At 27.7% G+C, this 26607-nt stretch overlaps 3 protein-coding genes across 7 annotated transcripts; all 3 read left to right on the top strand.

Annotated features, from left to right (window-relative positions):
• The first annotated feature begins 3251 nt into the window (after positions 1–3251).
• On the top strand, positions 3252–7276 carry LOC112602910. Of its 2 annotated transcripts, none has more exons than XM_025351267.1 (8): positions 3252–3341; positions 3511–3711; positions 5432–5558; positions 5731–5802; positions 5872–5999; positions 6092–6263; positions 6330–6580; positions 6944–7276. In XM_025351267.1, exons 2-8 carry the CDS (start codon positions 3574–3576, stop codon positions 7109–7111), a joined length of 1056 nt encoding a protein of 351 aa, XP_025207052.1. In that variant the 5' UTR covers positions 3252–3341; positions 3511–3573; the 3' UTR covers positions 7112–7276. The 2 variants fall into 2 exon arrangements, with proteins under 2 accessions (XP_025207052.1, XP_025207051.1); XM_025351266.1 differs by having other exon boundaries at positions 3265–3430.
• A 767-nt stretch (positions 7277–8043) lies between these two features.
• Positions 8044–11569, top strand: LOC112602909 (RNA-binding protein 15-like). 2 transcript variants are annotated; one of them, XM_025351263.1, is made up of 3 exons: positions 8045–8442; positions 8570–8679; positions 8813–11569. In XM_025351263.1, the coding sequence occupies exon 3, from the start codon at positions 8846–8848 to the stop codon at positions 11111–11113; it is 2268 nt and encodes a 755-aa protein (XP_025207048.1). In that variant the 5' UTR covers positions 8045–8442; positions 8570–8679; positions 8813–8845; the 3' UTR covers positions 11114–11569. The 2 variants fall into 2 exon arrangements, with proteins under 2 accessions (XP_025207049.1, XP_025207048.1); XM_025351264.1 differs by lacking the exon at positions 8570–8679 and having other exon boundaries at positions 8044–8442.
• Positions 11570–12420: 851 nt separating this feature from the next.
• Positions 12421–21020, top strand: LOC112602911 (phosphoglycerate mutase 2-like). 3 transcript variants are annotated; one of them, XM_025351269.1, is made up of 5 exons: positions 12421–12819; positions 18456–18561; positions 19277–19509; positions 19652–19916; positions 20642–21020. In XM_025351269.1, the coding sequence occupies exons 2-5, from the start codon at positions 18483–18485 to the stop codon at positions 20806–20808; spliced, it is 744 nt and encodes a 247-aa protein (XP_025207054.1). In that variant the 5' UTR covers positions 12421–12819; positions 18456–18482; the 3' UTR covers positions 20809–21020. The 3 variants fall into 3 exon arrangements, with proteins under 3 accessions (XP_025207054.1, XP_025207055.1, XP_025207053.1); XM_025351270.1 differs by lacking the exon at positions 12421–12819 and adding an exon at positions 17713–17820; XM_025351268.1 differs by lacking the exon at positions 12421–12819 and having other exon boundaries at positions 18411–18561.
• Positions 21021–26607: the final 5587 nt, after the last annotated feature.

The raw sequence follows: 26607 nt of genomic DNA, 5'->3' as shown, positions 1-26607 counted from the left end.
ATCGAACGAAACGAAGACGTTAACTGGAACCAACACAACCGAGTAATTATATATATTTTGTGATTATACCACAGAAGTTGCTGAAACTGGTCGAATGTCCTTTTGTACGAAATTGTTTGATCTCCCGTGTACAATTTTTTCTATGTAGTGATGTAGTATCTATTATTATTCTTAAATCTTACATGTAAAAATGTAGAATTATTGGAACCTACCTCACATCATTAGATAGGTAACTACTATATATTTTAGTAACGAATGTACAAAAATTTTTAATTTTGAACTTAATTTCAATAGGTACCTAATCAATGATACTTTATAATTTAATTTACTGTATTGGTAATTTATTTTTCTAATAGTAATGAGGTATAGGTTAATTTATCCCAAAAACACCACATAATATTAATTAATATTACTGTATAATTTCTCCGATTTCTCTAGTAAACTATTTTGTGTCAATTTCCCAATTATTCGGTTTTTTTGTACACCGCCAATAACCATGGCTTCAATCTTTCACTATTTTTACATGCCTGATAATTTTTTTAACCAATGGTTAACCTGTTCATCACATATTTTGATTTCATTGTATTTTGGACTTGTATTATATTTATGAATAAAATTAAAATATTAAATAATTACACCATTAAATGGAGTAAGTACTAAATATTTTTTTAAATTATTTCATTAACAAATGTATAACTAAAATCGTTAAAGGAGAATCATTATTTTCCATTTCAATTTCATAAAAATTTACATTAAACATTAAAAAAAAAAAAAAATAGTATTTACTTATACAATATATCTTTAATATGTATTATTAGAATACAGAGTACTTTAAGAAAAATGTCTGATATAATAAGAAAATTTAATTTTTTTAAGCTTTTTGACTTTATAAATAAAAATTGAAGCATACACAAATCGATAAAAATGAATAACATAAAAAACTTCAATGGTATGTAAGTACGTAATAAAACGATCAAAGATGAAAAATTTGGTAGCTGCAGATTATACCCTTCTACAAGTCCTACAGCTTATAAGTATATACATATTATATTAATGCTACATGGCTATACTTCATGAGTAAGTACCTAGGTCTTAGGTATATTATTAAAAGATACTCTCCAAAATTGCGATATATCTACCTAATTAATACTTAAAGATTAAAACTTTACTAAGACTTAATGCTTTAGTAGGTGCCAATGTTTATTTCAGTGGTGTGATCAGGGGAGGGGGGTATAACCCCCATAATTTGTGATGCGATGTGTGAAACGAGTTATCGGCCGAATGTACGAGTAAGTTATTTAGTGCATCACGGACCACGGTTGATAAAAAAATAAAATAATAATTTGTTGGGTATTACCTTTTCCGCGGCTTTTCGTATATCAATAGTTGTTAGTCATCAGTAGGGCAGAGGACTTGTAGCTCTAAAAAATCACCTGATATGCACTTAAATATACAAAATATGCATTAAAAATAATGGAGTATTATTTAATATAAAATGTATAAGTAATGTATCTATAGGTAGTAAATGACTGTTAAATTTGTTTTCATATAATTAACCAAAATTATTTATTTTTTTTAAGAATTTATGTATTCGTTGGTATCTATCTAAAACCAATAAATTGAGCTTAAAACGATATTTTTACTTCCCTTAATTATTTACTTCTAAGGCATACCCCCTTGAAAATTTATGATACCCCCCGGGGTAGAAGGTCTGAAATAAACACTGGTAGGTACCTACTATTATTCAAACATAAAATGTATAAACAACTTTTTTTATTTATTTATTTATTTTAGTGTCTGACATCAACTTATGGATTTTTTATCAGAAATTTTATTAAGTGAAATTTTCAAGTTTGAAATTGGTTCTAGTAAAAATTTAGATTTTATCAAAAAATATTAAAGGCTCGACAAACAGAATGCGAGCTGCGCGCGGTGGTCTGCGTACAAGCCGCTATAGCAGACCGTGTTCTGTTTTTCCAAACTTGAAACATTTTCCTTTTCGTTAAATTATCATTTTCTTTACGTATTTGATATTTAAAAATATTTAAACTAATTTAAACTATTAATAAACATTTATTTATTTCTATATGTATATAGAGTTTTCTAATTTTAGATTCTGGATTCTATTGATTCTAGGAGTATCCCGAGCATCTACAAATCATAGTAGTAGAATATAATAATTTATATTTCTTTTTTTTTATTACCTAACTATTATTGATATTTGATAAGCATTTGATATTTTATATTGTTGGCCGTTGGGTACCAACCAATATAAATCAAGTGAACTGTACTTTATCCATTTTAATGGGTATTATAGTACTTAAAAATATGTATAGTACTATAGTACCATTGGTTATAGAAGTCTATTAGTGATATTAGTGTATACTTGGTTTTTGAGATAGTACCTACACGGCCTACAAACAGTAAATCTGAAGTTAAAAATTTGTGTTTTTTTTTTTTTTCTGTACTTCGAAAATTATTAAATTAAAGCAAGGTTGCGAAGAATTATGTCACAATGGCTATATGTAATTTGCAAAGCATATTGGTTACCAGCTGAATTATATTGGTTATTCCAAAATAACTTGGAGATGTTCAAAGAGGTTCACGATGACATTCATGGGAGAATTATACACCGATTTTAAAAAACAAAATTCTGAATCAAAATCGAGTTATAATCGTTTTAAGAGATAATGACAGTACTGTAATTATTATTTAATTATTTTATGATCAATATGAACTATCAAAAATTGACTAACGAGCGATAGCCGATAAATCGTGTATCAGAATTATTATGAGTATATTAATATTATTAATTAATATTATTGTCATGATTATGATTATTACCTGTTATCTATATTATTATTATAATGTGACAGACTAAAGTACTCTTAAATTAACAAAAATTTTAAAAAGAACAATAATTATATGGCACTCGCATGGATTTTTATTTACGTGGGTTTCTACCTATTGTATCTACATAATATGTACCTATACTTACTGGTTGTCATGTTTATAAAACTTTAAAAGTAGTTTTTTTTGGAATTATTAATTTTCCCCTAAACTCCCTCTAATTGATGCTAATTTGATCTAATTGATTTTAATATAAATAATAATTGTTAATTATATATAAGTACCTACTTATACATTAGGTTTAATGTAAAATGTAAAATCATAAATGTAATATGATAGTCGATACTCGATAGTGGTATTATCTCTTGATTCTATGGAGAGTTAGAGATAATTCATTGAGTATAAAAGACCCCTGATATAATTTTGTTGTGACTAAAATATAGTGAGTTTGTAAATAATAGGGCGTGGTTTGACAACAAATATGTACTTAGGTACTGCAGCATATTCTAAATATTTATTATGTTGATGTACAACGTCGTCTACATCTAATTAGTATTTATTTACTACAATTTCATTACTTGTGTGTTTCATGTTACATTCAATTTTTTGTTATAAGTATAAAATCAAAACACTTAAGTATTTTTTTAACTTTGTTTTTAGAGGGGTACATTCAGTTTCATTATTTGTCACAGTCATAGGAATATAATTATTTACGACCACAAAATGGCAGATTTAACGGAAAACATATGCCCCGTGATAAACAAAGATCAGGTTGTGGACATTTTGAAAAACGATTACGGTTTTATCAATGGAAAAATCCAAGAATTAGATGGTTACGATGATAAAAACTATCTCATAACAGTACGTATAAATGTATACCTATTACTTAAAGATTAAGTATATGCCATATGGTATACCAATAATTAGGTACTAAGATTATAATTATAATAATTATTATTTTTAAATACTATCAAGGCATCAAGCACTATATAAATATGTTAAACAACAAATTATTCAGATTAAATTGTTTTATAATTATATTCCCTCAATTTTTAAATTGTTGCGGCAGAGATAAACTAAATCATAAGTTTTCCAACATTCTTTTCGTGTATCGTATAATCCATGTGCATTTCAGATAACTAATTTAAAAATAGGTATTTAAAATTTTAAAATGATAAATAGGTAAAATATTATAATCGTATTGAGGCTATTGAACGTACCATTGTATCATATTTTTGTTTTACATTTATTTAATTATTACTAAATTAATACTCGCCGTTCCAGTGTTTGGCGGTGGAATTGCTGCCTGGTGCCCACTGCCCACATTTTATAGGATTTCATGCTTCAATTTTCTCGTAGGTACCATCAGTTTAATGGTTAGACTAGATAAATTATTATTTTCGCATTATAGGTGTAAATGTTTTATAGTTAATTTTATTCAATAATATACGAGTACATAAATAAATGACAACATAATCTATTAGACTAGTTTTATGTTTATTATTAATATTTATCTACCAATTATTTATCAAATTTTAAACAAATGTCTTAAAGTCGCGATTTTTCTTAAATTTTTCTTAAAATGTTCATAATTAGAGATGTTTTAACTTCTTCAAAAATTGATAGGCGCACAAAAATGTATAATATAATTACCAATATTGATTCTAAGATTAAATTTTTAATATATTCCTATACCACTGAGTAGATGAAACTTCATTAATTCAGTTTGTGCCTATAGTAGTCTAAACTTACTATCAAAATATGTATTATATTTTCTTCAGACAAACTTAATTTCATATAAAATCATGAAGTGTCAACAATCGTTAAATTTAATCCAAACAAACTATAAGGAACAATATTTTTATCTAAAAATTATTTTATTCGATAAAATTAATATACAGCGATGCACACTAGTTTAGTGGAAAAGTTTCAACTCCTTAATCCCCTCCCTGGATATGCCACTGATTATAAGTACTTACATAAAATTTAACTTGATATTCAATTGTATGATTGGCAGAAACTTATAATGTAAAAACAAGAAACAATTTGGGAAAGAGGGTCATCAATAAAAAAGAAATCAAATTAATGTTGTAGGTCTTATTGAAAAAAAAAAAATGTTGACTAAACCTTTTGGGGACTTATTAACCTCTGGCACTTTATACACGCTTTACAGTATTGACATATTATGATATTAAATATTAATAGTTAAAAAAAAAAAAAAAACATTTAACTTTGTCTCTCATAAATAATCTTGTTACTTTTCATGTTTATATATTTATTTATTGATTGATTAATTAACTGCCCAATCTTTACAGTAATACTATGTATAATTCAAAATTTACAATAAAGATCAATATTTTTACATAATAATTAACAACTCACAGAACATAGATTTAATGAAATAACAGTTTTATTTATAAAAATAACTGATATTAACAGTTGTTGCAGTATTGATGGCCATAAATTAGTTATGAACAAAATATAAATTAATATAGAAATAAAATTAACTTATCAAAAATAAATATATATATATAACTGTTTAGAAAGAACAAAGATTTTATTTTGTATTTTTTTGACATAGGAAGTCAAAAAATGTGTTGAAATAATTGAATTTCCAATTGATGGAATAGTTATAAAAATCATAAATTCAATTGACTCAAAAAATTTATTACTTTTAGATGCACAAACAAAACTTACTCAGTATCTAGGTCAGTATTTTTAAAAAATATAAATTATTAAATACTTTTTTTTAGTTTTTAATTATTTTTATGTAGTGAGTAGCTTGTTTCATTTATAAAATATAATATATATATATAACACAATATATCTGTAAAATATTTTAAGTTTTTAATTTAGATATCATATTGTTTTTAAAAATAGAACAATCTAGAATAAACTGTCCAATACCTGTGCTTAATAAATATGGAGAAAATTATCGGTCTCTTGTTATAAGTAAGTGTTGTATTATAAATTAACTTTTTACAAATTTTAGAAGTTATTTTTTTATACTTGTTTTAAAAGATGGTAAGACACATGCAGTCAGAGTCTACAAATATATTAAAGGCGAAACTATGAATAAAGTTCAAATAAACTCCGAATTAATCTCCAACTTTGGTTCTTATGTCGGTTATTTAACATTAATTCTTAAGGTACCTATTTTTGTATTTTTACATGAATATTTTTAACTGAAGTAAATACTTCAAAGCCAAATTTATTATATAACTATTATAATGATGTTTAGAAATTTGATCATGAAGGATTCCATAGAAATCATATATGGGCTTTAGAGCAATGTCCAGAAGTTTTGAAATTTTTAGAAGTTTTTGATCAAGAAAAAAAACGACAAACCATTATTACTATAATAAATAAATTTCAGTTGGATGTTTTGTTAAGAGCTGATCAACTTGAAAAAAGTTTAAATTTAATACTTAAATAATACATTTATTATTACTTTGTTTAAAACAAATTTTTAATTGCAGGTGTTATTCATGAAGATCTCAATATGAATAATATAATCATAAAAGATAACAAAATATTTGGTATTATAGATGTAGGTGATGTTATCTATTCATTCACAATTTTTGATTTTGCTGTTGCATTATGTTATCTAATTATGCACACATTTAAAGACAATAATGCAAAGCTATCTGATGTACAAATTAAAAATTTTGTTGAAGCCTATGAAAAACAGTACAGAATTTTAAATGATTTTGAAGTTTCAATAATACATGTAATTATACAAATTAATAATTATTCATTTATTTCAATTCGTAAAATTGTTTATACTTTTCTAATTTTTACATTTTACATTGCATGATTAAATTAACTAACAAGGATAGAAGATATAAGTTAAATATATTTGCACGTATAATTCAAATAAATTAATAGTTTCTTTGACTAATACTTATTAATTGTTATAAAACTAAATTTATTTATTTTAAAAATAGTAAAATTGCTTGTCTTACATATTTATCTAATAATTATTAATTAAATTATGAATTTTAAGTAATAATTTCAAAGCTAAATATTTATTACAAACAAATATAATAATAAGACTATGGTATTTTGCATGAATACTTATATTTTATTTCAGACTTGTGTTTGTGCTAGAATTTGTCAAAGTTTGGTTTTGGGTAAAAAATCAAGTATGAGAGATTTATCAAACAGCTATATACTGTCTACACAGAAAAATGGGTGGAGAGCATTAGATGAATTAATGAACATTGAACAAGACAAATTTAATATGTTACTGAAATATTAATTAAAGAAATTAAATTTTAAATCATTCTTACCATTATAATTGAATTTAGTTTTAGATTAAGTATAAAAATTTTATGGGTAAACTTATTACCTGATATTTAGAAAGATAATATCTAATACTTATATAAGTTTAAAAATATATAAAATTATGTATAGGTACTGTACAACACATAGTTATATTTTATATATACCTACATATATCAATTATTATATGCAATCTAATCTAATTTATAAAATTAAAAATTGTTTATACATTTTACTAATAACAATAATTATAATATATACATTTATTATATTGAATTCATCATTAATAATATACATAGAAATATTTTATGAGAATTAGATTTTTTCAATAGTTCAAAATTATAATAGTTTATCATTTGTATGGAAATCTCAATTTAATTAGCAGAATTTTTGCTTTAAAGTTGGTTTATATTTTTATAATATAGTTCTTAAAAAATAAATAATAAAAGTACAGTATTATCAGCTCGAGTGTAAATTTAATAATTAAATATAATTATCTAGATATCTTGTGTATAAAAAAATGTAAAAGACTGTAGGTATATTATTGTATTAATTACAAATTAATTAACGACTGAAATGAAAGTCAGTTGACTGAATATGAATATTGTTTATTTTAGAAGGTAATTTGTATTTAATATTTTGAATTTAAAGTGCCGCCAGATCAATTAATAATGTAGGTATGTTACAACGACTATAGATTATGACGTAATAATCTTAACCTAACTTTTATTGTTGGACAATTTTAATCACAATTGTTATAGATTATCGCGATCACGATTGATAAAATGAACAGAAATTACAAAAATTGAAAAACTCTAATTACGAAAAAAGTTACAATTTACAAGTTATTACCGAATACTTTTAAAGTTATAACCTTAATTTGTAGAAGTATAAAATAATAATTTCTGTGATATTGATGTTCGCGTGGTTGTGACAATTTTAACATTAAACTCGTGTTTTATAATCACGGTTGTAAGATCTACAATATCGACGTGAAAAATATATATCGATTGTTGTAGTGTTGAAGGCATTGTGTTATCGATAGTACAGTGTTGTTTGCAAGCCATTTTGTTTTGCTTTCGTAGTTGCGTTTCAATCACCCTTTTCATCAGTTACCACTCATCGCTTAATTCTATTTACTTATGTAGATATTGGTCGTTGGTTGTACCTATATCAGTGAATTGTGATGCGCTAGTACATTAGTACATTACACAATTTTTAAATTAAATTATTTTAATACTTATGCGACAGTAGAATTTTGATGGCTGAAATGTAGTATGCAACAGCTGAAGACTGGCTGCTTTCCACGTAAATACGTTATTATATTCCGTATTTTATCATTTACTATCAGTTTTTATTTAAAGAATACTATTAAGTATTAATTATTTAGTTTACTTATTAAGTTTTAACTTTTTTTTGTATTTAAATTGTATAGTTACCGCTGTAGTTACTAGATTCCAGTTGTTTTTGAGTTTTATTTTGCATTGACATTCCATGATCCTCAGTACCGTGACATAGTCTATTGTTCGTTTTAAAATTTTACAAGTGAGTGTGCTTTACTATTACTTAGTTTGTGTTGTTTAATATTGATGAAATTAAACTAAAATACTTAATTATACTTATTGTTTATTAATAATGTTGTGTTACTAAATTTTAATTAAATAATGAATATTTCTAGGTATTTTAATGGTTTTATTGTGCAACAGTGTGAATGACTGGATTGCCTATTGATTTTAAATCAAAAAAAATCACTGTGAAAATTGATAATATGAAACGCAGAAATTATGGTGATTCTCCTCCTATGTTACGTAAAAAGCGTCATAGCAGTATAAACAGGTATGATGATAGTTCAGATGAGCGAGGTTCACCCGAACGTTTACGCCGTAGAGCTCGATCACCACCCAGTCCTAGAGTATCTAGGTATTCAGAACGTGACGAGTATGGTCGTTCTAGGGATTTGGATCGATCACATCCCACTTATAAAGTGTTGTGTGTGAGTGCTTTACATCTCAAAGCAAGTGATGATGAAGTCAAAGAAACATTATATCGAGAATACCGTAAATTTGGTGAATTTTCTGTTAGAATATCACATGAACTAGATGAAAGAGTGGCTTATGTGTGTTTTAGAAACTCAGAAGATGCTAGAGATGCCAAACATAGTAAGCCTAGAATAAGTTTGTTTGATAAAATAGCTTTAGTTACACCTGTTTATGAAGGTCGTAGTTCTAGAGATCATTATGAACCAAGAGCTAGACGTTCTCGATCTCAAAGTTATTCTCCAGATTTTGATCGATATTATCATAGATCTCCTATTCCTCCAGAACTTCATAGGCCACATCCAGTGGATAGGTTTTATGAACGATTACCATATGGTGCTCTTCCCCCTATGCTGCCACCACGAGACTTTCGAGAAATAGGATTGCCACCATTACATCCTCATGAACTTATGATACCTCGAGGACCATTATTGCATCATGTGGCTCCTATACATCCTCATTTAGGACCAATTCATCCATTTTATGGACCACCAAGACATTTTATACCTCCCTTTAGACCACACCCTCATCCTCACTTGATGCATGATAAAAAAGATAAATTTCCAAACTACTTGCACCACATTCCACCAGAAGACGATCCGTTAGCTACACGTACATTGTTTGCTGGAAATTTAGAAATTTCTATTTCGGATGAAGAACTTCGTCGTATATTTGGTAGATATGGAGTTGTGGAAGATATTGATGTTAAACGACCATTGCCAGGAACAGGAAATGCATATGCATTTGTCCGTTATCAGAATTTAGATATGGCTCATAGGGCCAAAGTTGAATTATCAGGTCAATATTTAGGCAAATTTCAATGTAAAATTGGTTATGGAAAATCTACACCAACACAACGAATATGGGTTGGTGGTTTGGGTCCTTGGACATCACTTGCTCAGCTAGAACGTGAATTTGATAGATTTGGTGTTATTAAAAAAATTGAGTATGTCAAAGGTGACATTTGCGCCTATATACAGTTTGAAAGCATTGATGCAGCTACTGCAGCTGTCAAAGAAATGAGAGGAGTGGCTTTAGGAGGCCCAGAACATAAACTGAGAACAGATTTTGCTGATGGAGGTGTCTGTGGTAGTCCTACATTAACTTATTCATCAAAGTCTAAGTCATCACATGATGATGTTGCTGCAACTGCAGGAGATTTACGAGAATTAACTAGACGAGATGAATATCCATATGGTTGGCCAGATGGTGAATATCCTTATAGTTCAAGAAGTTATCGCAAAGATCGTACTGAATACAGTGAAGAAAACAGAGAATTCGGCAACTATGAGAACGGCCGTTCATTCAAACAGCATTCTGTTTCTGATATTGGTTCTCCTCGATCACCACTTCACCAATCGATTGATAGTGATGTAGAATCTGAAGAAGGAGCATTACAGTCTGCAAGTCTTTTAAGTTCTGTTCGTACTTTAGGGGAATTGGCTAGTAAGTGTACTGATATATGGCAAGGCAGTCTTGTATTGAAGAGCTCTCAATTCCCAGCTAAATGCTATTTAACTTCTGGCGATCCTAGTGTCATTGAATTAATGATGAAAGATGAAGATGGTAAATCAACTTTACGCATAACTCAACGATTGCGTTTAGACCAGCCAAAATTGGAAGATGTTTCTAAACGTATAATTACTGCTGATATGCATGCCATATTTTTGGCAATGCCTTGTTCTACTAACTCAATTGTTAATGATGATGCATTGGTACAAATTAGACCATTACGTAACTTAGTATCTTATTTAAAGCAAAAAGAAGCTGCTGGGGTTATATCATTAATTAATAAGGATCCTGAACCAGCTGGTGTATTATATGCATTTCCTCCATGTGAGTATTCAGCCAAATTATTGAAACAAAGTGCAAAAAATTTAAGCAGTGAAACATTGAAAGATGACCATTTAGTTGTGGTAGTAGTTAGTGGGGGTGTTTCATAAGAAGATATTCATTTTTTAATCAAATTTTTAAGTATATTTACCTATTAATAATATATACGGGACGTATCCATTTTTTTTATATATATTTACGACATTTAATAATTTTATAATAGAATATATTTAGGTTAAATATTTTTTTATTGGCTACAAATTGATATGACTGTTAAATGCTACAGTATTTATTTTCTTAATTTGAAAGCATAAGTCCATAACAAAACAAGTTAATGTGGTTTATGAAATCTGTGTAAAATTATTATGATGTATTTAAAATTAAACAAAAAGTTTTAGTTTGATTCAAGTTTATAAACACAGTTTAATTACATGAAAACATGTTGAGTGCATAACAGTATTTATATAGATTGTGCTGTAATGTATAATTCGTAGAACACTATTATAAGTTTTTTAATATGAATTAAAGTGATTCAATTATTTTGGTAACCATTTAAAATATTAAAAAATTTATTATTGATAAGTGTTAATATTAATACCAATCTTATATTTATTAAAACTGCTTCTCTTATTTCTTTAAAAAAAATGGTGTAAATTATCAAGCATTCCACTTAACTTGGATTGTTCAGTAATCTTTTTTGAAGTGTTGTAATTGTTTTAGATAAAATAAATACTTTTATAATTAATAAATTAATTTTGTGCGTTATAGCAGCTTTATAATAAAGTGTAATTCGCGATTTTACTATTTTTTTTTTTTTTTTTTTTTTTAATTGTCTTAAATAATGTATGGCATACTACTGTTATTTTTGTTAATTTAAATTAATTACACAATTACTTAAATATGAAATATTCGTGTTTTTTTTTTAATTTTTATTAATGGCGTTAAACATTGAAGTTAAATAAATGTTGTGTCGGGTATCTATAATTGTTGGTGTTGTGCTCAGTGTTAACAGAGTTTGGTGTTTTGTTACTTATAAAAATATGTGTAAATAATTATTTATGTTGGTTGAATTTAAATACTGGTTATTTAAATTTAAGAATTAACATCAAAATTACAGCCTTTTTTAAATTTGATTGGTGACTAATTTATGACTGGAATTCAAGTTATTGTATGTTATGAAAAATATTTTTTCAAAATCCTAAATGTGTATTTGATGACCTAAGTTCATATTTTGTACATATGCATGTGTTCATTTAATTAGCATTGATTAACATATTTTAATTTCACATCAGTTTTATTATTAATTTATTATGAAGACATATTAGTGATTTATTATTATTATTTTTATTTCAAATATTCATTTTAATCAAATTAATATATACCTAAAATTATGTCTGAAATAGAAAAAACAAATAATTATTTTAATCATTAGTCATCATATTAAATTACTATTTATAAATATAAGATATTCATTTAATAAATTGGTGGGTCATTTAAGCTTATTTAGTTTGACATAACGCCTGTGCGTCGACTTATTTAATGCTTTTATGTATACAGGGGATACAACAAATTGTATTTGTGTATTTAGATTTGGAATATAGATAATTCAGTTTCAAAAACATTTAAAGTGTTGGATCAAATCCTGTCGACTAGAGACTTGACATGACTGTAAGATATTGACATTAAATAAATCTAATATAATTAATTTTTAGGTGACTACCTATCTAAATTCCGCAGTTTGCTAAGATCTGGCCTTATAATATATAATGTTATCACAACAAAATTATATCCATGAATCAAGAATTGTGTTAAAAGTGTATGTATATTATACATATTAAATTTATAGTCTTAAACTATTATCCATATTGTTTACTACCTAGAATATCTGAATATAAGCTTATACTGAATAAAAATTTAATTTTTGATTGATTATGGAATAATAAATTAAATTTCATAATATATATTTATTCTATGGACATGAACACTGGGGTATGCTGCAGTCTTATTATCGTTTTTTGTCATTTATCTAGAATGAAATTTGATTTTTTTATATTATTTTTACAATTTTACATATAGTTGATGGTAAAAATAATGAAGAATTATACCACATAATTTTAAGATCAGAGAAACTGGTATTCTTCAAATCTTGATTGTTTGAGTTTTCGAATTTGTACTTTTTCCGTACATAATGGTGTAGTAACAATAGAATGGCACGATGCGCAAAAAGCCACGGGCCTATGCATTTAAAAGAGGCTCCAACACGTTGAAAATAATTTTAATAATAAACTGCTAAAAATTTTCTAGTTATAATTCAAATTTATGACTTCCACAGTAATTTTAGTGATTTTATAAATGAATACCTAGGTGTAAATAAAATCCTGGGATTATCGAGTGTGTGTGGCTTAGTATTACAACTCGTAAAGTGAATTTCGAGAAAATGATTGATATTTATTTGGAAATAAGTTGTTTTAAAAATATTTCAAAATATAACATCTAATGATACTATATTATATAATGTATGACACTTAAAATTATGTGTTAATATTTGATTTATTTTTTGAGAAAATGAAATTCGTATAAATTCACAAAAAAATGGAGCCTACATTTTTATTTTTATTGCAAGTCTTGTAACTTTCAGTTGTGTCACTGTTCATTATACAATGGGCTATTATATAGGCAGTTATAAAATATAAATAAGATTTCATTAATACGGCAATAGTAAAATTTTATCCACTCGGGCAATTCGCCTTTGTTTAGGTCAATCAATTATGATCAATAGACACTAAATAAAAATAATTAATATTACAATGTAGGTACATGAATATATTAAGACGTTATTGGACTTAAAAAAAAAACCCCAATGTTTGTCAAAAAAATGTATATATTGACAGTTCAGTAGTTTTGATACACATGACTAATAGACCAGTTAAGAAAACTAATTGAATAAATAAATAATGTAATTTATTGAAGAATTACAATAAAAATTTTATAAATATTTTTGATTATACTGTATTTTGAGCGATTAAAATGTTTCTATTTAATCTCTTTAATGCCCATCACCATTGTTGGAATTTTCATAACACTGTGTTTAAATGTTTAAATTGATTTGAATTCCCCAAGTGTCATTAAAATTGCCTATATTAAACTCCTTTAAATAGCCAGCTTTGGCGTCCATAGATGATCTGCAGTATTACTTGATGTTTTTAAAATGGGAATCTATTTCACAGATTACGTTCTATAAATTACGAATCTTTATAACCGTAAACTTTGCTTAAAATTTGGTTTATTTATTAGCGGTGTCCAGTAGGCAATACAAATCAATAATGATATGAATTCACACTTCAAAACATATCCATTACAGTGATCTCTCTCGACATCGAGTAGTCTTGGTACTACATTCGAAACTTATCGTACAAGTTAGCGATAGATCTCCAGGTTTTTTGTTGGATATAAACCATTTCAACTCGGACAATAATACGTGTAGAGGTACATGCATTATGAATAATGAATGATCGCATGAAAAACAAATTTTGTTTTTTGTATACCTACACAAAATATTTTATTTATGTTATAATATTTATATAACAAGAGTATTTGTCATTAGGTATAAATTATCCAAATAAAAAAAAAAAATACTTAAAAACTATGACAGAATTGATGGATACAAAAAAGCGGTGAAGAGAACTGATGGCGTTCGTGAGAATAGAACTGATATGGTCACTGATTATTTATATTCGCGTTACCTTAGGCGGTCGAGCGGAGTGTTGGACATATAGGATTGCGGCCAGTATCTTCGATACAAGTATCTAAGATAATATTTTGGATATAATTGTAGGTATCTTGTACTTCAATACAATTATATGAAGTATCTAGTAATGCGATACTGATTTTTGAGTATCTTGCTCATCCTTGACACACCACAAATTCACATTAAACGGGATTTAACTTAACTTATTGCCTATATATTATTATTAAGTTATTACATTTTGTGGTCTATATTAACTAATTTATATATATATATATATATTATACTTTTACAACCTACCTAATTGTGTATAAATACAGTTAAAAATAATCCTATGACTAATATTTTTAAAATGTATCAAAGTATCAAGTATTAGGTATCGAGTGTCAAGTATCTAAATACTTAAAGTGTAAATATCGAATATCTAGTACCTCGATATTCCAAATCCTTGTATGTAGTATCGCGATACTGATTTATGAGTATCTTGCCCATTCCTGAATGTATGTATAACCATGACCATCTTGTCTGATATGGTTACCTTGTAAGGTGTAAAGTCTTCACCATCATACGTCGCTATCATCGGTACCATCGTTACTAATAGACGCCATAACGTTGTTATCCGTCGCGCCGGTACAATAAATCAGTGGAACAAAACGGTGACGTTACTCAGCCGCTGTACTCATATACTGATACTCTATACTTATTGTTCCCAGGGGCGGATCCAGAATTTATTAAGGGAGGGGGGTAATGAATCGTCATGCCAAGTCCTGATAGACAGTTTATCGTAATTATTTTGGGTATTGGGTAGCCTAACATAAGCTCAAGGGGGATATTTACCCTATTACCCTCCCCCTCTTGGATCCGCCACTGATCGCTCCGTCGATCACGACGTGTGCATCCGGTCGTCGCCTGCACCAAATCTGGAAACTGCTGTACCGGCACTACAGACATTTTACAACACGATTAATATGGTCACTTCGTAAAGTCTTCGACATCATAATATCCTCGCCAATACAATCATCGATATCGAAATCACATGATTTGCACTCGTGCGTACTAATATCTAATAGCGTATGTTACGCCGGTACCAATTATTACCACAGTGACAATATATCAAGTTTAGTTTCTCTCGGCATTTGTGGATATGCATCTGTACACGTACCATTTTACGCGTCTCTATAATCTAACATTTTCTCGCCCTCTATCATTCGGTGACATAAAATATAACATAACATTCGGATATAAAATCGTTATAGCCTCAAGAAGTATATAAATATTTGGGTGAGAGTGGTTTAACATGCTATTAAGCTTCGAATTAAAACTTTCGCATGCATTGGTTGTTCGTGTAATGGAATAAGAACATTCAGCTCATAATGATGGCAGTTATATCGAATCTTTCAAATCTATACACTTCTAAAATATAGTCAGTAAATGTAATCAATTTTGCATTATTAGGTGGAAGAAGAGCCATTTTAAAGCCATACCTAGGAAATCCGAACGACGCCTTTCTCCAATGCCGTTGGCCGTTCGGATTAACGAGATCTTACTAAAGTAAAAAATTGTTTAGTACGAGTAGTACGACATCGATTAATATGTCATATAACGCGTGCAGGTACTAAAGTGCGTACCTATCACAATTCACAATATTTTGATACTTGCTCAAATAATTAATATTTTATGCATACTTTTGTTTATAGTTGTAAACTTCATCAAATTTTAAATAATTTGGTGTTGAATAATTTTATAAGAATCTAACGACTGTACCTGTAAAACAGTAGAAGTATCTGGTGACCAATGTTCTCCAAATGGAGGTCGTCAGTCAACAGTAAACAGACAAATAAATATAAAATTATTTGAGACGAACTTAAATAAAAAGTCTCACACGTGTTGTGTCTTTTATCGATTTTGGAGAATCAATATAAAAATAATATATTGATTCCATTATTTTCGTAATTATTTCAATCAATAAAAAATATCGTATCGATTATTTACGTACAAAATATAAATATTATGATGCTTCAAATGGGGCAACATGGCACAAGTAATTTGTAGCGCTAATCGGCTCAAAATTATAAACAATATACAGAATTATTGTCATCGAAATTCTTGTAAAAATTATTTTCTATTTGTCATTTTCTTGGATTTTTATCTTACGCTTAACGTTGTTTGTTGTTTATGAATACAAACCATATACTTTATAAGCGTATCAGTTATTATAACATCTTATCTGACTCGTACTATAATTTCTATATGACGTCAAATGCTTTATTAATATTATAACAAATATTTATCTATTCTTATTTTACAACACATAATATTTTAAAAATTATCTATAATATAAAATTTTCAAATGCTGCCCTAAGCATGCACCTATGTCATCTACCCCTTGAGCCGGCCCTGCGATCAATCTATACAATTTAATTTATTTTATATATAAACTTTACAGATAAGTAGAGGTGTTTTCACTATATATATACTGTGTATATAATAAATCGAAAAATATGTTTATCGTTAAATGCAATATTCAAAACTACGATTGGACTAAACAATTTTATTTATTTTACTTATAAACTTTATGAATAAGTCATAGATATATAACCGCAATTATAAAAATAACTATAGGATATTACCTACAATTTGCGTGACCGCAACTGTTACATGTACTTATCTCAAAAATCGTCTCTAACCGCAACTCGAATGTAGCCCAATAAATATAATTAACTTTCTAAAATAAAGATTATTATGAAATTTAATTAAAAACTTATAAACAAAAAAAAATATTAACTATTTTAATTATTAAAAAGTTGAATTGTATATTCTATTCGTAATTTATTAGCATAGCAACAAAGTCTAAAAAATATTTTCCTTTTTGTTATTATTAATAATGTAATAATAATCTAATAAATCTTTAAGCTTAGAAATTTATAAATTTTCAATATTTTTTAATTCGTACGATTCAAAAAAATGTTTAATTCACTTACAACATTTTTTTTTAAAACGATTAAACAATCAAGAAAATGTTTTTCGACCTCCAAGAATATTTTTTCTAAAAAAAATTGTGATACTTCTAAAGTAAGTTTTACTTTACAATTATTTAATATTAATAATAGTATATCCCAAAAGTTGTTTTATACACCGCACGATGTATGAACGATTTCTGTACTTTAGAATTTGGACTATTGTCCGTAAAACCATACATCAAAAAACTGCCTATAGAATACCATAAAGTAATTTGAGTTTTTCCTATAGGTACGAAAATTGTTTGTTCGACCTACAAAATAGATCCCCTGATGTGATGAAGTATTTTAAATACAAGAAAACTATTTTTAGAAATACCTATACATAATTAATAATTAAATATATACCTAAATTTTACAATTTCTATTCATAGGAGTGTTATTGTTGCACCTGAAAACTTATTTAGAATTTAGTGAACTGGTTGATATTTATTTGTTGTACAATAGATAGAATGAATACTTCTAAAAAAATTTAATGTGAGCACTACCATACTCACATAACTTTTATTGTTTATTTTTGCTTGAATCACCGTTATATTATAGATCAATAATTTAGTTTTTAGGTAATTATTCTCATTTCTTATATACCTACATGATTAAGCTATTAGTAAGTTCATAATTATATGTAATAACCTTTGCTGATTTTATTATAAGTTAATAACCTTAAATTTTGTTTTTAATTATTAAAAGTCGACGTCTAAAAATTACAAAATTGTAATGGTAAGGCACGGAGAAAGTGATTGGAATAGAAAAAATTTGTTCTGTGGTTGGTACGACGCCAGCCTGAGTAGTAAAGGTAAATATGAAATTTTTTTGATATTATTTAAATATTTACGTGAAACATAATGACAGTTTAAATTTTTTTATTATAAGATAAGGTCTTTTACACAAAATAAATCTCCGATACTCTTAATGTAGTTAAACTATAGTTGGTATATGATTTATTATTATTTTTAATAATCTAATAAACATTATTCACTGTTGTATGTTACTGTAGAAAAAATGAAAAAAAAATGTAATACATTTAAATATAAATAAATATTTCTACAATTACTTGGATTAGGGCTTTCTATATTATAATTAATAAATTATATTAATATTTAATTATATATATACTACATAGGTACCTAAAGTAAGAATTAAGATCTGAACTATAGTACTGTCAAGTTGTCCTATTTTTGAGCTTAAAAAAGTTATTAACGGGTTTCAGAAGCGTTTATAAATTGTATTGTGTATTTTAATTTTGTTAAAAGCATACAAGTTAATGTTTCAAAATTTGTCATTGTAACTTATAGACTTATATATAAATATAATAATATAATATGCAATATCTATCTCATATGTACTGCATACTAAACGTATGAAATAAAAAGTTAATAACTAAAAAAGCTTTAAATCAGTTTAAATTTTAGTTAAATTCATCGTAAACATTTAAAAATTATCATTATCAAATGATGTTATGTATTACTTTATTATAATTCTCAAACATTTAATTGGTTATTTTATTTTAGGTGTAGAAGAAGCTATTTTGGCCGGGGAAACGCTAAAACAACGTTGTTACCAGTTTGATGTCGCTCATACTTCCGTCTTGAAAAGAGCTCAAGACACTCTGAGTGTCATTCTAAACCAAATATGTCAAACAAAAATCCCGGTGCACACGACATGGCGACTAAACGAGCGGCATTACGGAGGGCTGACGGGCCTCAACAAGTCTGAAACCGCTGAGAAATATGGCGAAGATCAGGTATATAATCCATTGCATTATTAATTATTAAAATTTTCGTTATTATTACAATGAATTACGATAAATATAATTATGGTATATTTTTACTGGACTATACAAGAGGAAAAAATAAATTATCATACTAAGTTATCGTTCTTTGCAGGTCAAAGTTTGGAGGCGCAGCTTCGATATCCCACCCCCACCAATGGAGATTACTCATCTCCACTACTATCACATAAGAAATAATCCATGTTACGCAGAGGGTCCTATCGAGTGTGAGTTTCCAACACACGAATCTCTAAAAATGACTATACACAGAACGCTGCCGTACTGGGATTGCGTGATCGTCCCTCAAATCAAAAAAAATAAAAAAATTTTAATAGCAGCTCATGGAAATAGTCTCAGGGGCATAATTAAATATTTAGACAGTGAGTGTGACAATGTTGTTATCGGTATTGACTATTAGATCGAATGACTTGTTTTTTTTTATCCCCATGATGACTTAGTATCATTTTTAATTTACTATGTGTGTACCGATATTTTATTATACGCAATCTGAAATTACAAAAATTTAGTCAAATGTATTTTTTGGAAAATTTAAATTTTAGGGTTATTTTAAAAAAAAAAAAAATATCTAATAATAAAATTCGGTTTTTATTTTTAATTTTAATTTTAATATTTTTATTTAAAAATTTACTTTGTAACATGCTTATAAGGTTTTTATTTATATATCTACTCGAATATTATTAATCTCAATTTTTCAAAAGAATCTGTACGATATAAAAATCGATATTGTAATATATTAAAAGATTAGATTTTAAACTAAAAATATAATTGCCTTCTATAAATCCGTTATTTTGAATTTTTGACATAAAAGCATTTTTTGAGAGTTTTTATTGAGAGCATTATATTCTAAGTCCCATTTAATATTAAAAAATAAATATTGTCTTCATTTTTAACTTAATTATTTAAATATTTTCATATTACCTTTAGAACTTAGATTAGTATTATATACCAATCATAAAACACATTTTTTCTATTCTAATAAGTTACTTTCAAAAACTATAAACACAATTTTAGATTATTGGTTTATAGTGGAACCCATAGAGAAGCATAAGTAAGTAATTAAGAAAAGCGTTATCTTATATTTCAGATATCACAGATGAAGGGATTATGGGGTTGAACTTACCAACAGGCATACCGTTTGAATATATACTAGATGAGAATTTAAAACCTCTGGTTTCTATGAAGTTTTTAGGTGATGAAAAAACCGTAAAAAAAGCAATGGATGCCGTAGCTTCTCAAGGCAAAGCAAAATGAACGCTAACTGATGTCGTATCACCTGTATTTAAGTGAACATTAAATTTAGTTGGATGAAATAACCAATTTAAAAGTCCTATTCCCTAATTCTTCCCACCGCCGCATATTCCTGCTCCCTGCCATAACCACCACCACCACCTCCTACTCCCTTCCACCGTATACATCACAAAAGTCAATTATATTTATTAAATCCACTGTTTTATCAGTTATCACATCGCTATCAGTTATCAGTGTTATCATATATTTTTATTATTTTAAATATTATTATTAGCCGTCATAGACATATATAAACAATGTTTATATATGTCTATGTTTGCCATCAACCACACCCCGTTATTCAAATACTTCTACGTATATTCAGAAAAATTGTATTTTCTCATAATATTCCAAAACTTATGGTAGCACAATTTTATAAATTAGCACTGACGAATGCTATACATTAATAATGATTTTTAAGTGTTTAATAATAATTTAATGTCTTGACCGTGTGCTACACCGGCTATGTATTTACATATTTAAGAAATCACCTTCTCCTGCAGCAATATACATGTCTCCATTTAACCCTAACCATCATGTATGCTACGGGCGATTTTAAACTCTCCCGATTATAAACTCGCCCGATGGTACACTCTCCCGGGTCTACTCCAGTACTACCTGACGGAAACATCTGTTTCAAATTTTATTCGTAGGTCGATGATTTAACGCTATCATTCAGATGTAACAAATCTACAACGACGATTAGATCAAAGTTTTGAAAGTCTGTACAAGCTTTATACAGTAATCTGATAGTGCTATTTTTAAAAATGGCCCGAAAGTCTTCATGTGGATACACTTACAAATTTAAGTGTACCTCAAAGGACATCACAACACTAAAAATAAGTTTGCTTAGATTTAAAGTATGTCATCATCTTAGAAATATGGCGTGGGTGGTGGGTTTCACACTTAAACACTAATTATTCAATGAGATGCAGGCGTTTGAAAATATGCATGTGACTTCGTAGAGTCGAAATTGGAACAGCGGCGTATGTTTTACGTGCAAAAGTGTCTAAATCAGGGGTCGGCAACCTTTTTAACCACGCGGGTCATTTTTTTTTTAATTGTTCATCAAGGGCTACATTAAAAAAAAATTTCATATTATGATATAATACTTATAATTGTAGTGCTATTATAAAACGGTTAGATTAGATTTTATTTACGAAGGAAAAAGAATTATATAATATTGAAAATTATATGAAAAATGTTATTGAACAAAAATAAAACACAAAAATTAACCACCTTTGTGCAGGCCATCAAAAATTGCTTTGAGGGCCGCGGGTCGCAGACCCCTGGACCAGATTACACATCGATTTCAATCGTTAAATATAATATTTTTAGATTTTTTTGTACAATCTTTGAGAGTTAAGTGTTTTTTTTGTGTTTATGAAATTGGTGTGATTTTAATTTTGATATACTTTCTAGTTTTTTTAGTAGATAAAACTATCATAGTCAATTTCGTAAAATTTGGTTATTATACGAGTATACGACACGAATCGCGAACTCAATAATTTTACAAAATTATAATTTATAATATATTTATGCTACAAAAAGATATATTCAATTTTAAATTAAACCATCGTCTGAAGCACATAAATATACTTATGATTATGAAAAAAAAAAGAATTCTGAAATACTATTTTAAGTTATTATAATTATTGTGTAAATCAAACTACTTTTACACGTAAAACATAAGGCGGCTGCTTACTCATCGGCTCTATGATATCACACGGCTATTCATCAACTCTCATTATCTCATTGAATAATAATTTTTTTATCTTCGGATTTTTACCAAAACGTTTTTCATTGTGTTGACTACAATAATATACCAATAAACTTCAAATAAAAAATAAATTAGTGTTATGATGTCCTGTAAGTTTTTTTTTAGTTGACTACAGTGATCAAGTCGCCCGGTATCGGCTGCTATATTTTTTTTTTTCAAAAATCGAATTCAAGTTTTAGTTTGAACAAATTTTTAAAAAACTACATGAATGTTTTCCTTATAAGTTAAGTAAAAAAAATAATTTTAAGTAATATATACGTTAGTAAAAATGTTTTTCAGTAATGATCGACAAGTATAATATCAGAGTTAATTGAACAACTGTTTAGTAAAATAAATAAAGTTGATTGTTCTACAAAAATACTAAGCCAAAGCATAAAATATATTGTAATTTTTTTGTTTTTAAACACGTAGCACTTCAGAAATAATGAACTTATTGTCTATTACTTTCTTTTAGTCTACCGAGAATGATTCTTGTATTTCGTCAGACAGTGAAGTTAATGTAGCTAAAAAATGCATTAAAGCTGACATTAATTCGATGTTTGCGGTTGATAAATATAGTTACGATGTAAATTTTCATACAATTAAAATTGCTTAATTTATAAGGTTACAATTCTAAAATATATTTTTTGACTTCAATATTATTTAGTTTGTAACAGTGGTTAAAACTAAATGAGAATTTAGAAAGACTATAAAGAAATGCAAATGGTGAAAAATTTGTTAAAATTTATGGACTTAGGCAAAAAAGGAAGGATTTATTTTTGGGCATGACGATTAGAGATTTTCGTGAATTCAATCTTATTGATAATAGAATAAATTTTCAAACTATTACATAGTTATATAGAATCACACGTAATTATTATTATTATTTAAAAAAAAAAAAAATTCAATGTTCACCAAGATACATTGAATATTTGTATTACTTAATATAGGAGAAAATGCTCTAGATAATCCAAGGAAGATATTGAAAAATTTGGTGTAAGTGAATTGCGAACCAATCCCTAAATAATGTACGAGTTGCGATTCGGGCTTATGAGAAGTATATACGAGTTGCGGTCATATATTAGTGTAAATATTACATAAAAAAAATTTTTTCTATTAATTAAAATCTAATAAAATATTCTTTTTCAAATACATAAATTCATAAATTCATGTTGAAAATAATTTTTTTTGTAATAATGTTTGTATCTTACGATAAGATGAGAGCCATATAAGTCTATGACGGGAGCCGCAGTTTAGCCACCCCTGATATACGTATACTGTAATTATATACTCACAACATAGCGGTCGCTATGACTTTCTTTATTGAAAGATTAATGGAACGGTTTTGACAAATTGAGGAGCCGGAGGCTGCGCCCGTGACGTTCCCAGATAAGGGGAAGCGTGAAAACTTGTTTTGTGACCAGTCCTAAAGTTTAGCGTACGGTCGGTTTTCACGAAGTCGCGGTGTGACACTTTGACGAGCTCAAACGTAAATTAGCTACGAACCCTCTGTTGAAAACATTATAATATGTCCAATTTGCGTCGGAATACACATCGCTAAGTCACGTCATGTCAGTTACAAATTCCTTGAAACGTCATTTTATTCCATAATTAATAAAAAGATTATTATTATTATCATTATTATTGAGTTGTAATAAATTATTATTTTTTCAACTATGTCGGGTGATGTGTATGCTCTTGTGCTATTTTTTTTAATGAACTTCAGGAAATAAAATACTTATGCATCTACGTGCATATTGTCCATATCAATAAATATTAAATATATTTTATTTTAAATGTAAAAAGTAATTTAATTCCATAAAATAATAAGTAAAAAAACGTTTTAATGTTATAGGTAATTAAAATACATTAAACTTTTAATTTTTATTTTAAAATGTATTCTGTAATACAAACATAATTTTTTTTCATAAGTTGCCCAAATGGAATTAAAAAAAATATACACACATTATAGACTATAGTACACCATCTATATTGTATCACAAAATACATTGTATTTTATATACTTAATAAAGAATTTTTTTGTATGCGAAAAAAATTGATAAATTTGGTTATTTTCTACCCTTTAATAGCTATTATTATAAATAGGTAAAATATTATGATATACTATTTATCCGCTCTCACAAATAGTACGATTTTTGATTAAGGGTAGTTTATGAGAAAAATGTTTGTGTTTATAATACATCCTTACATGAAATAATCTCCATTGGCAGTGATGGGATATCGAAGTTGCGTCTTAAAACTTTGACCTGCAGCAAACGAACTTATTATGGTAATTTATTTTTTCCTTTCGTATAGTCTGGTAAAAAAAGCAATTGCATTTATCGTAATAATAATGAAAATTATTGCGTATTGTTGAGTTTTTTTCAAGACAGTAGGTAGGTAAATCGGTTAGCCTCAAAGACCCTTAACCTTATTATTCTTATAACATTGTTTTGTGAATGTTATTTTTTAGTTTATTACTATATTCATGTTACAGTAGCAGAGCAACACATTTCAAAACATCATTGTTCCGTTTTAAAACGTTAAGAAGTATAAGAGTTAAGAATAATAAGGATTTTGAGACTTTGAGTATATTTATATAATTATATGATATTCATAACAACATTATTTTAACAAAGAAGGAAAAAAAGTATTTTCTGATTTAACTTCATGGAATAATAAATATACATTTATTTTTAGCGAGAAGAATCATTTAAAATCTCAACTTATAAACATCGATTTAATTTTAAAATTAAAACAATTAACAAGGTGATTTAGGTTACTAGGTACTCACCGTGACGTCGTCGACAACAATTACAAGGACCTCTGTCTTCCGAAGTTATACTTCGCATCCATAGGCGTGCGCACAGGGCGTGCCTGGGCACTACCCGAACAAGTTTAAAATTTTGCGAATGCGAATCGCATCTTTTTTTTATGTTTTACACATTACTGCATAGGTAGTTCGGACCATAACGGCTAACACTGACGTACATCAAACATATTTTATACACACGTAGAATAATTGAGAAATAATATAATTATATAAATATGTTATATGACAGCATTATGGCAAATAAAGTCTACGATGAAGTGAAATGTATAATAATCATTAATCACCGGATTATAAAGACGCGTAAAATGATTGGTGTACGGATGGATGCATATCCGCAAACGCCTTGAGAAATCAAACATATTACATAGGTCACTGTGGTAATAATCGGTATCACAGTGACGGACGCTACTGCAGTACTGCTCGAGTATAAATCTAAAATCATACGGCTTCGATGTCGATGATCGTGACAGCGACATAACATCATGTCGAAGACTTTACGAGGATATTGACCTTGTTATAAAAAGTGTCTGTAATGCCGGTACAGCAGGCGCGCGACATCAGTGACGACCGGATGCACACACGACACACGTGACAGACGGAGCGAAAAGTATACCATTTATCAGTACGAGTGCAGTGTGCAGCGACCGACGAATCGGAATCTCAGCATCCGAATTCTGAATAACGTCACTGTTTTTCCATTGATTTATTGTACCAGCGCGACAGACGATAGAATTAACTTTTGGTTACGACGGTTACCAATGACTGTGATAACGCATACTATGGCGGAGACTTAACGGGGTAACCATATTAAATACGATGTGCATGATTCGCTATTTCTGTTTGTAGAAAATACACAAACAAAAAATATTTTTTTGAACGATTAAAAATTTAAAAAAATAAATATATTTTCAAAAACATTAATTTTTTTTTGGAGTGACCGTCTTATGTCTCGTCTTACGTTGAATGGATCAACCAATACAGTTAATAATAATAGTAATTATTCAATGAAAATGAATTAAATAAAAGATTGCGATTTTGTTTGATCGAATTTTTGTAAGCAGATATGCATAAATTCATTGATCGACATAATTTAAATAATAATGTTTTACTAAATATTAATTAACTGTCGAACATTTTCTCATTAGCCTGAAGCCCTGAGATATTTTAACTT

Source organism: Melanaphis sacchari, unplaced genomic scaffold (assembly GCF_002803265.2).
Source record: "Melanaphis sacchari strain LSU unplaced genomic scaffold, SCAv2.0 Contig91_pilon_pilon, whole genome shotgun sequence".
Taxonomy (NCBI): domain Eukaryota; kingdom Metazoa; phylum Arthropoda; class Insecta; order Hemiptera; family Aphididae; genus Melanaphis; species Melanaphis sacchari.
The sequence above is the reverse complement of the archived record's forward strand: the minus strand, read 5'-3'. Positions and strand labels throughout refer to the sequence as shown.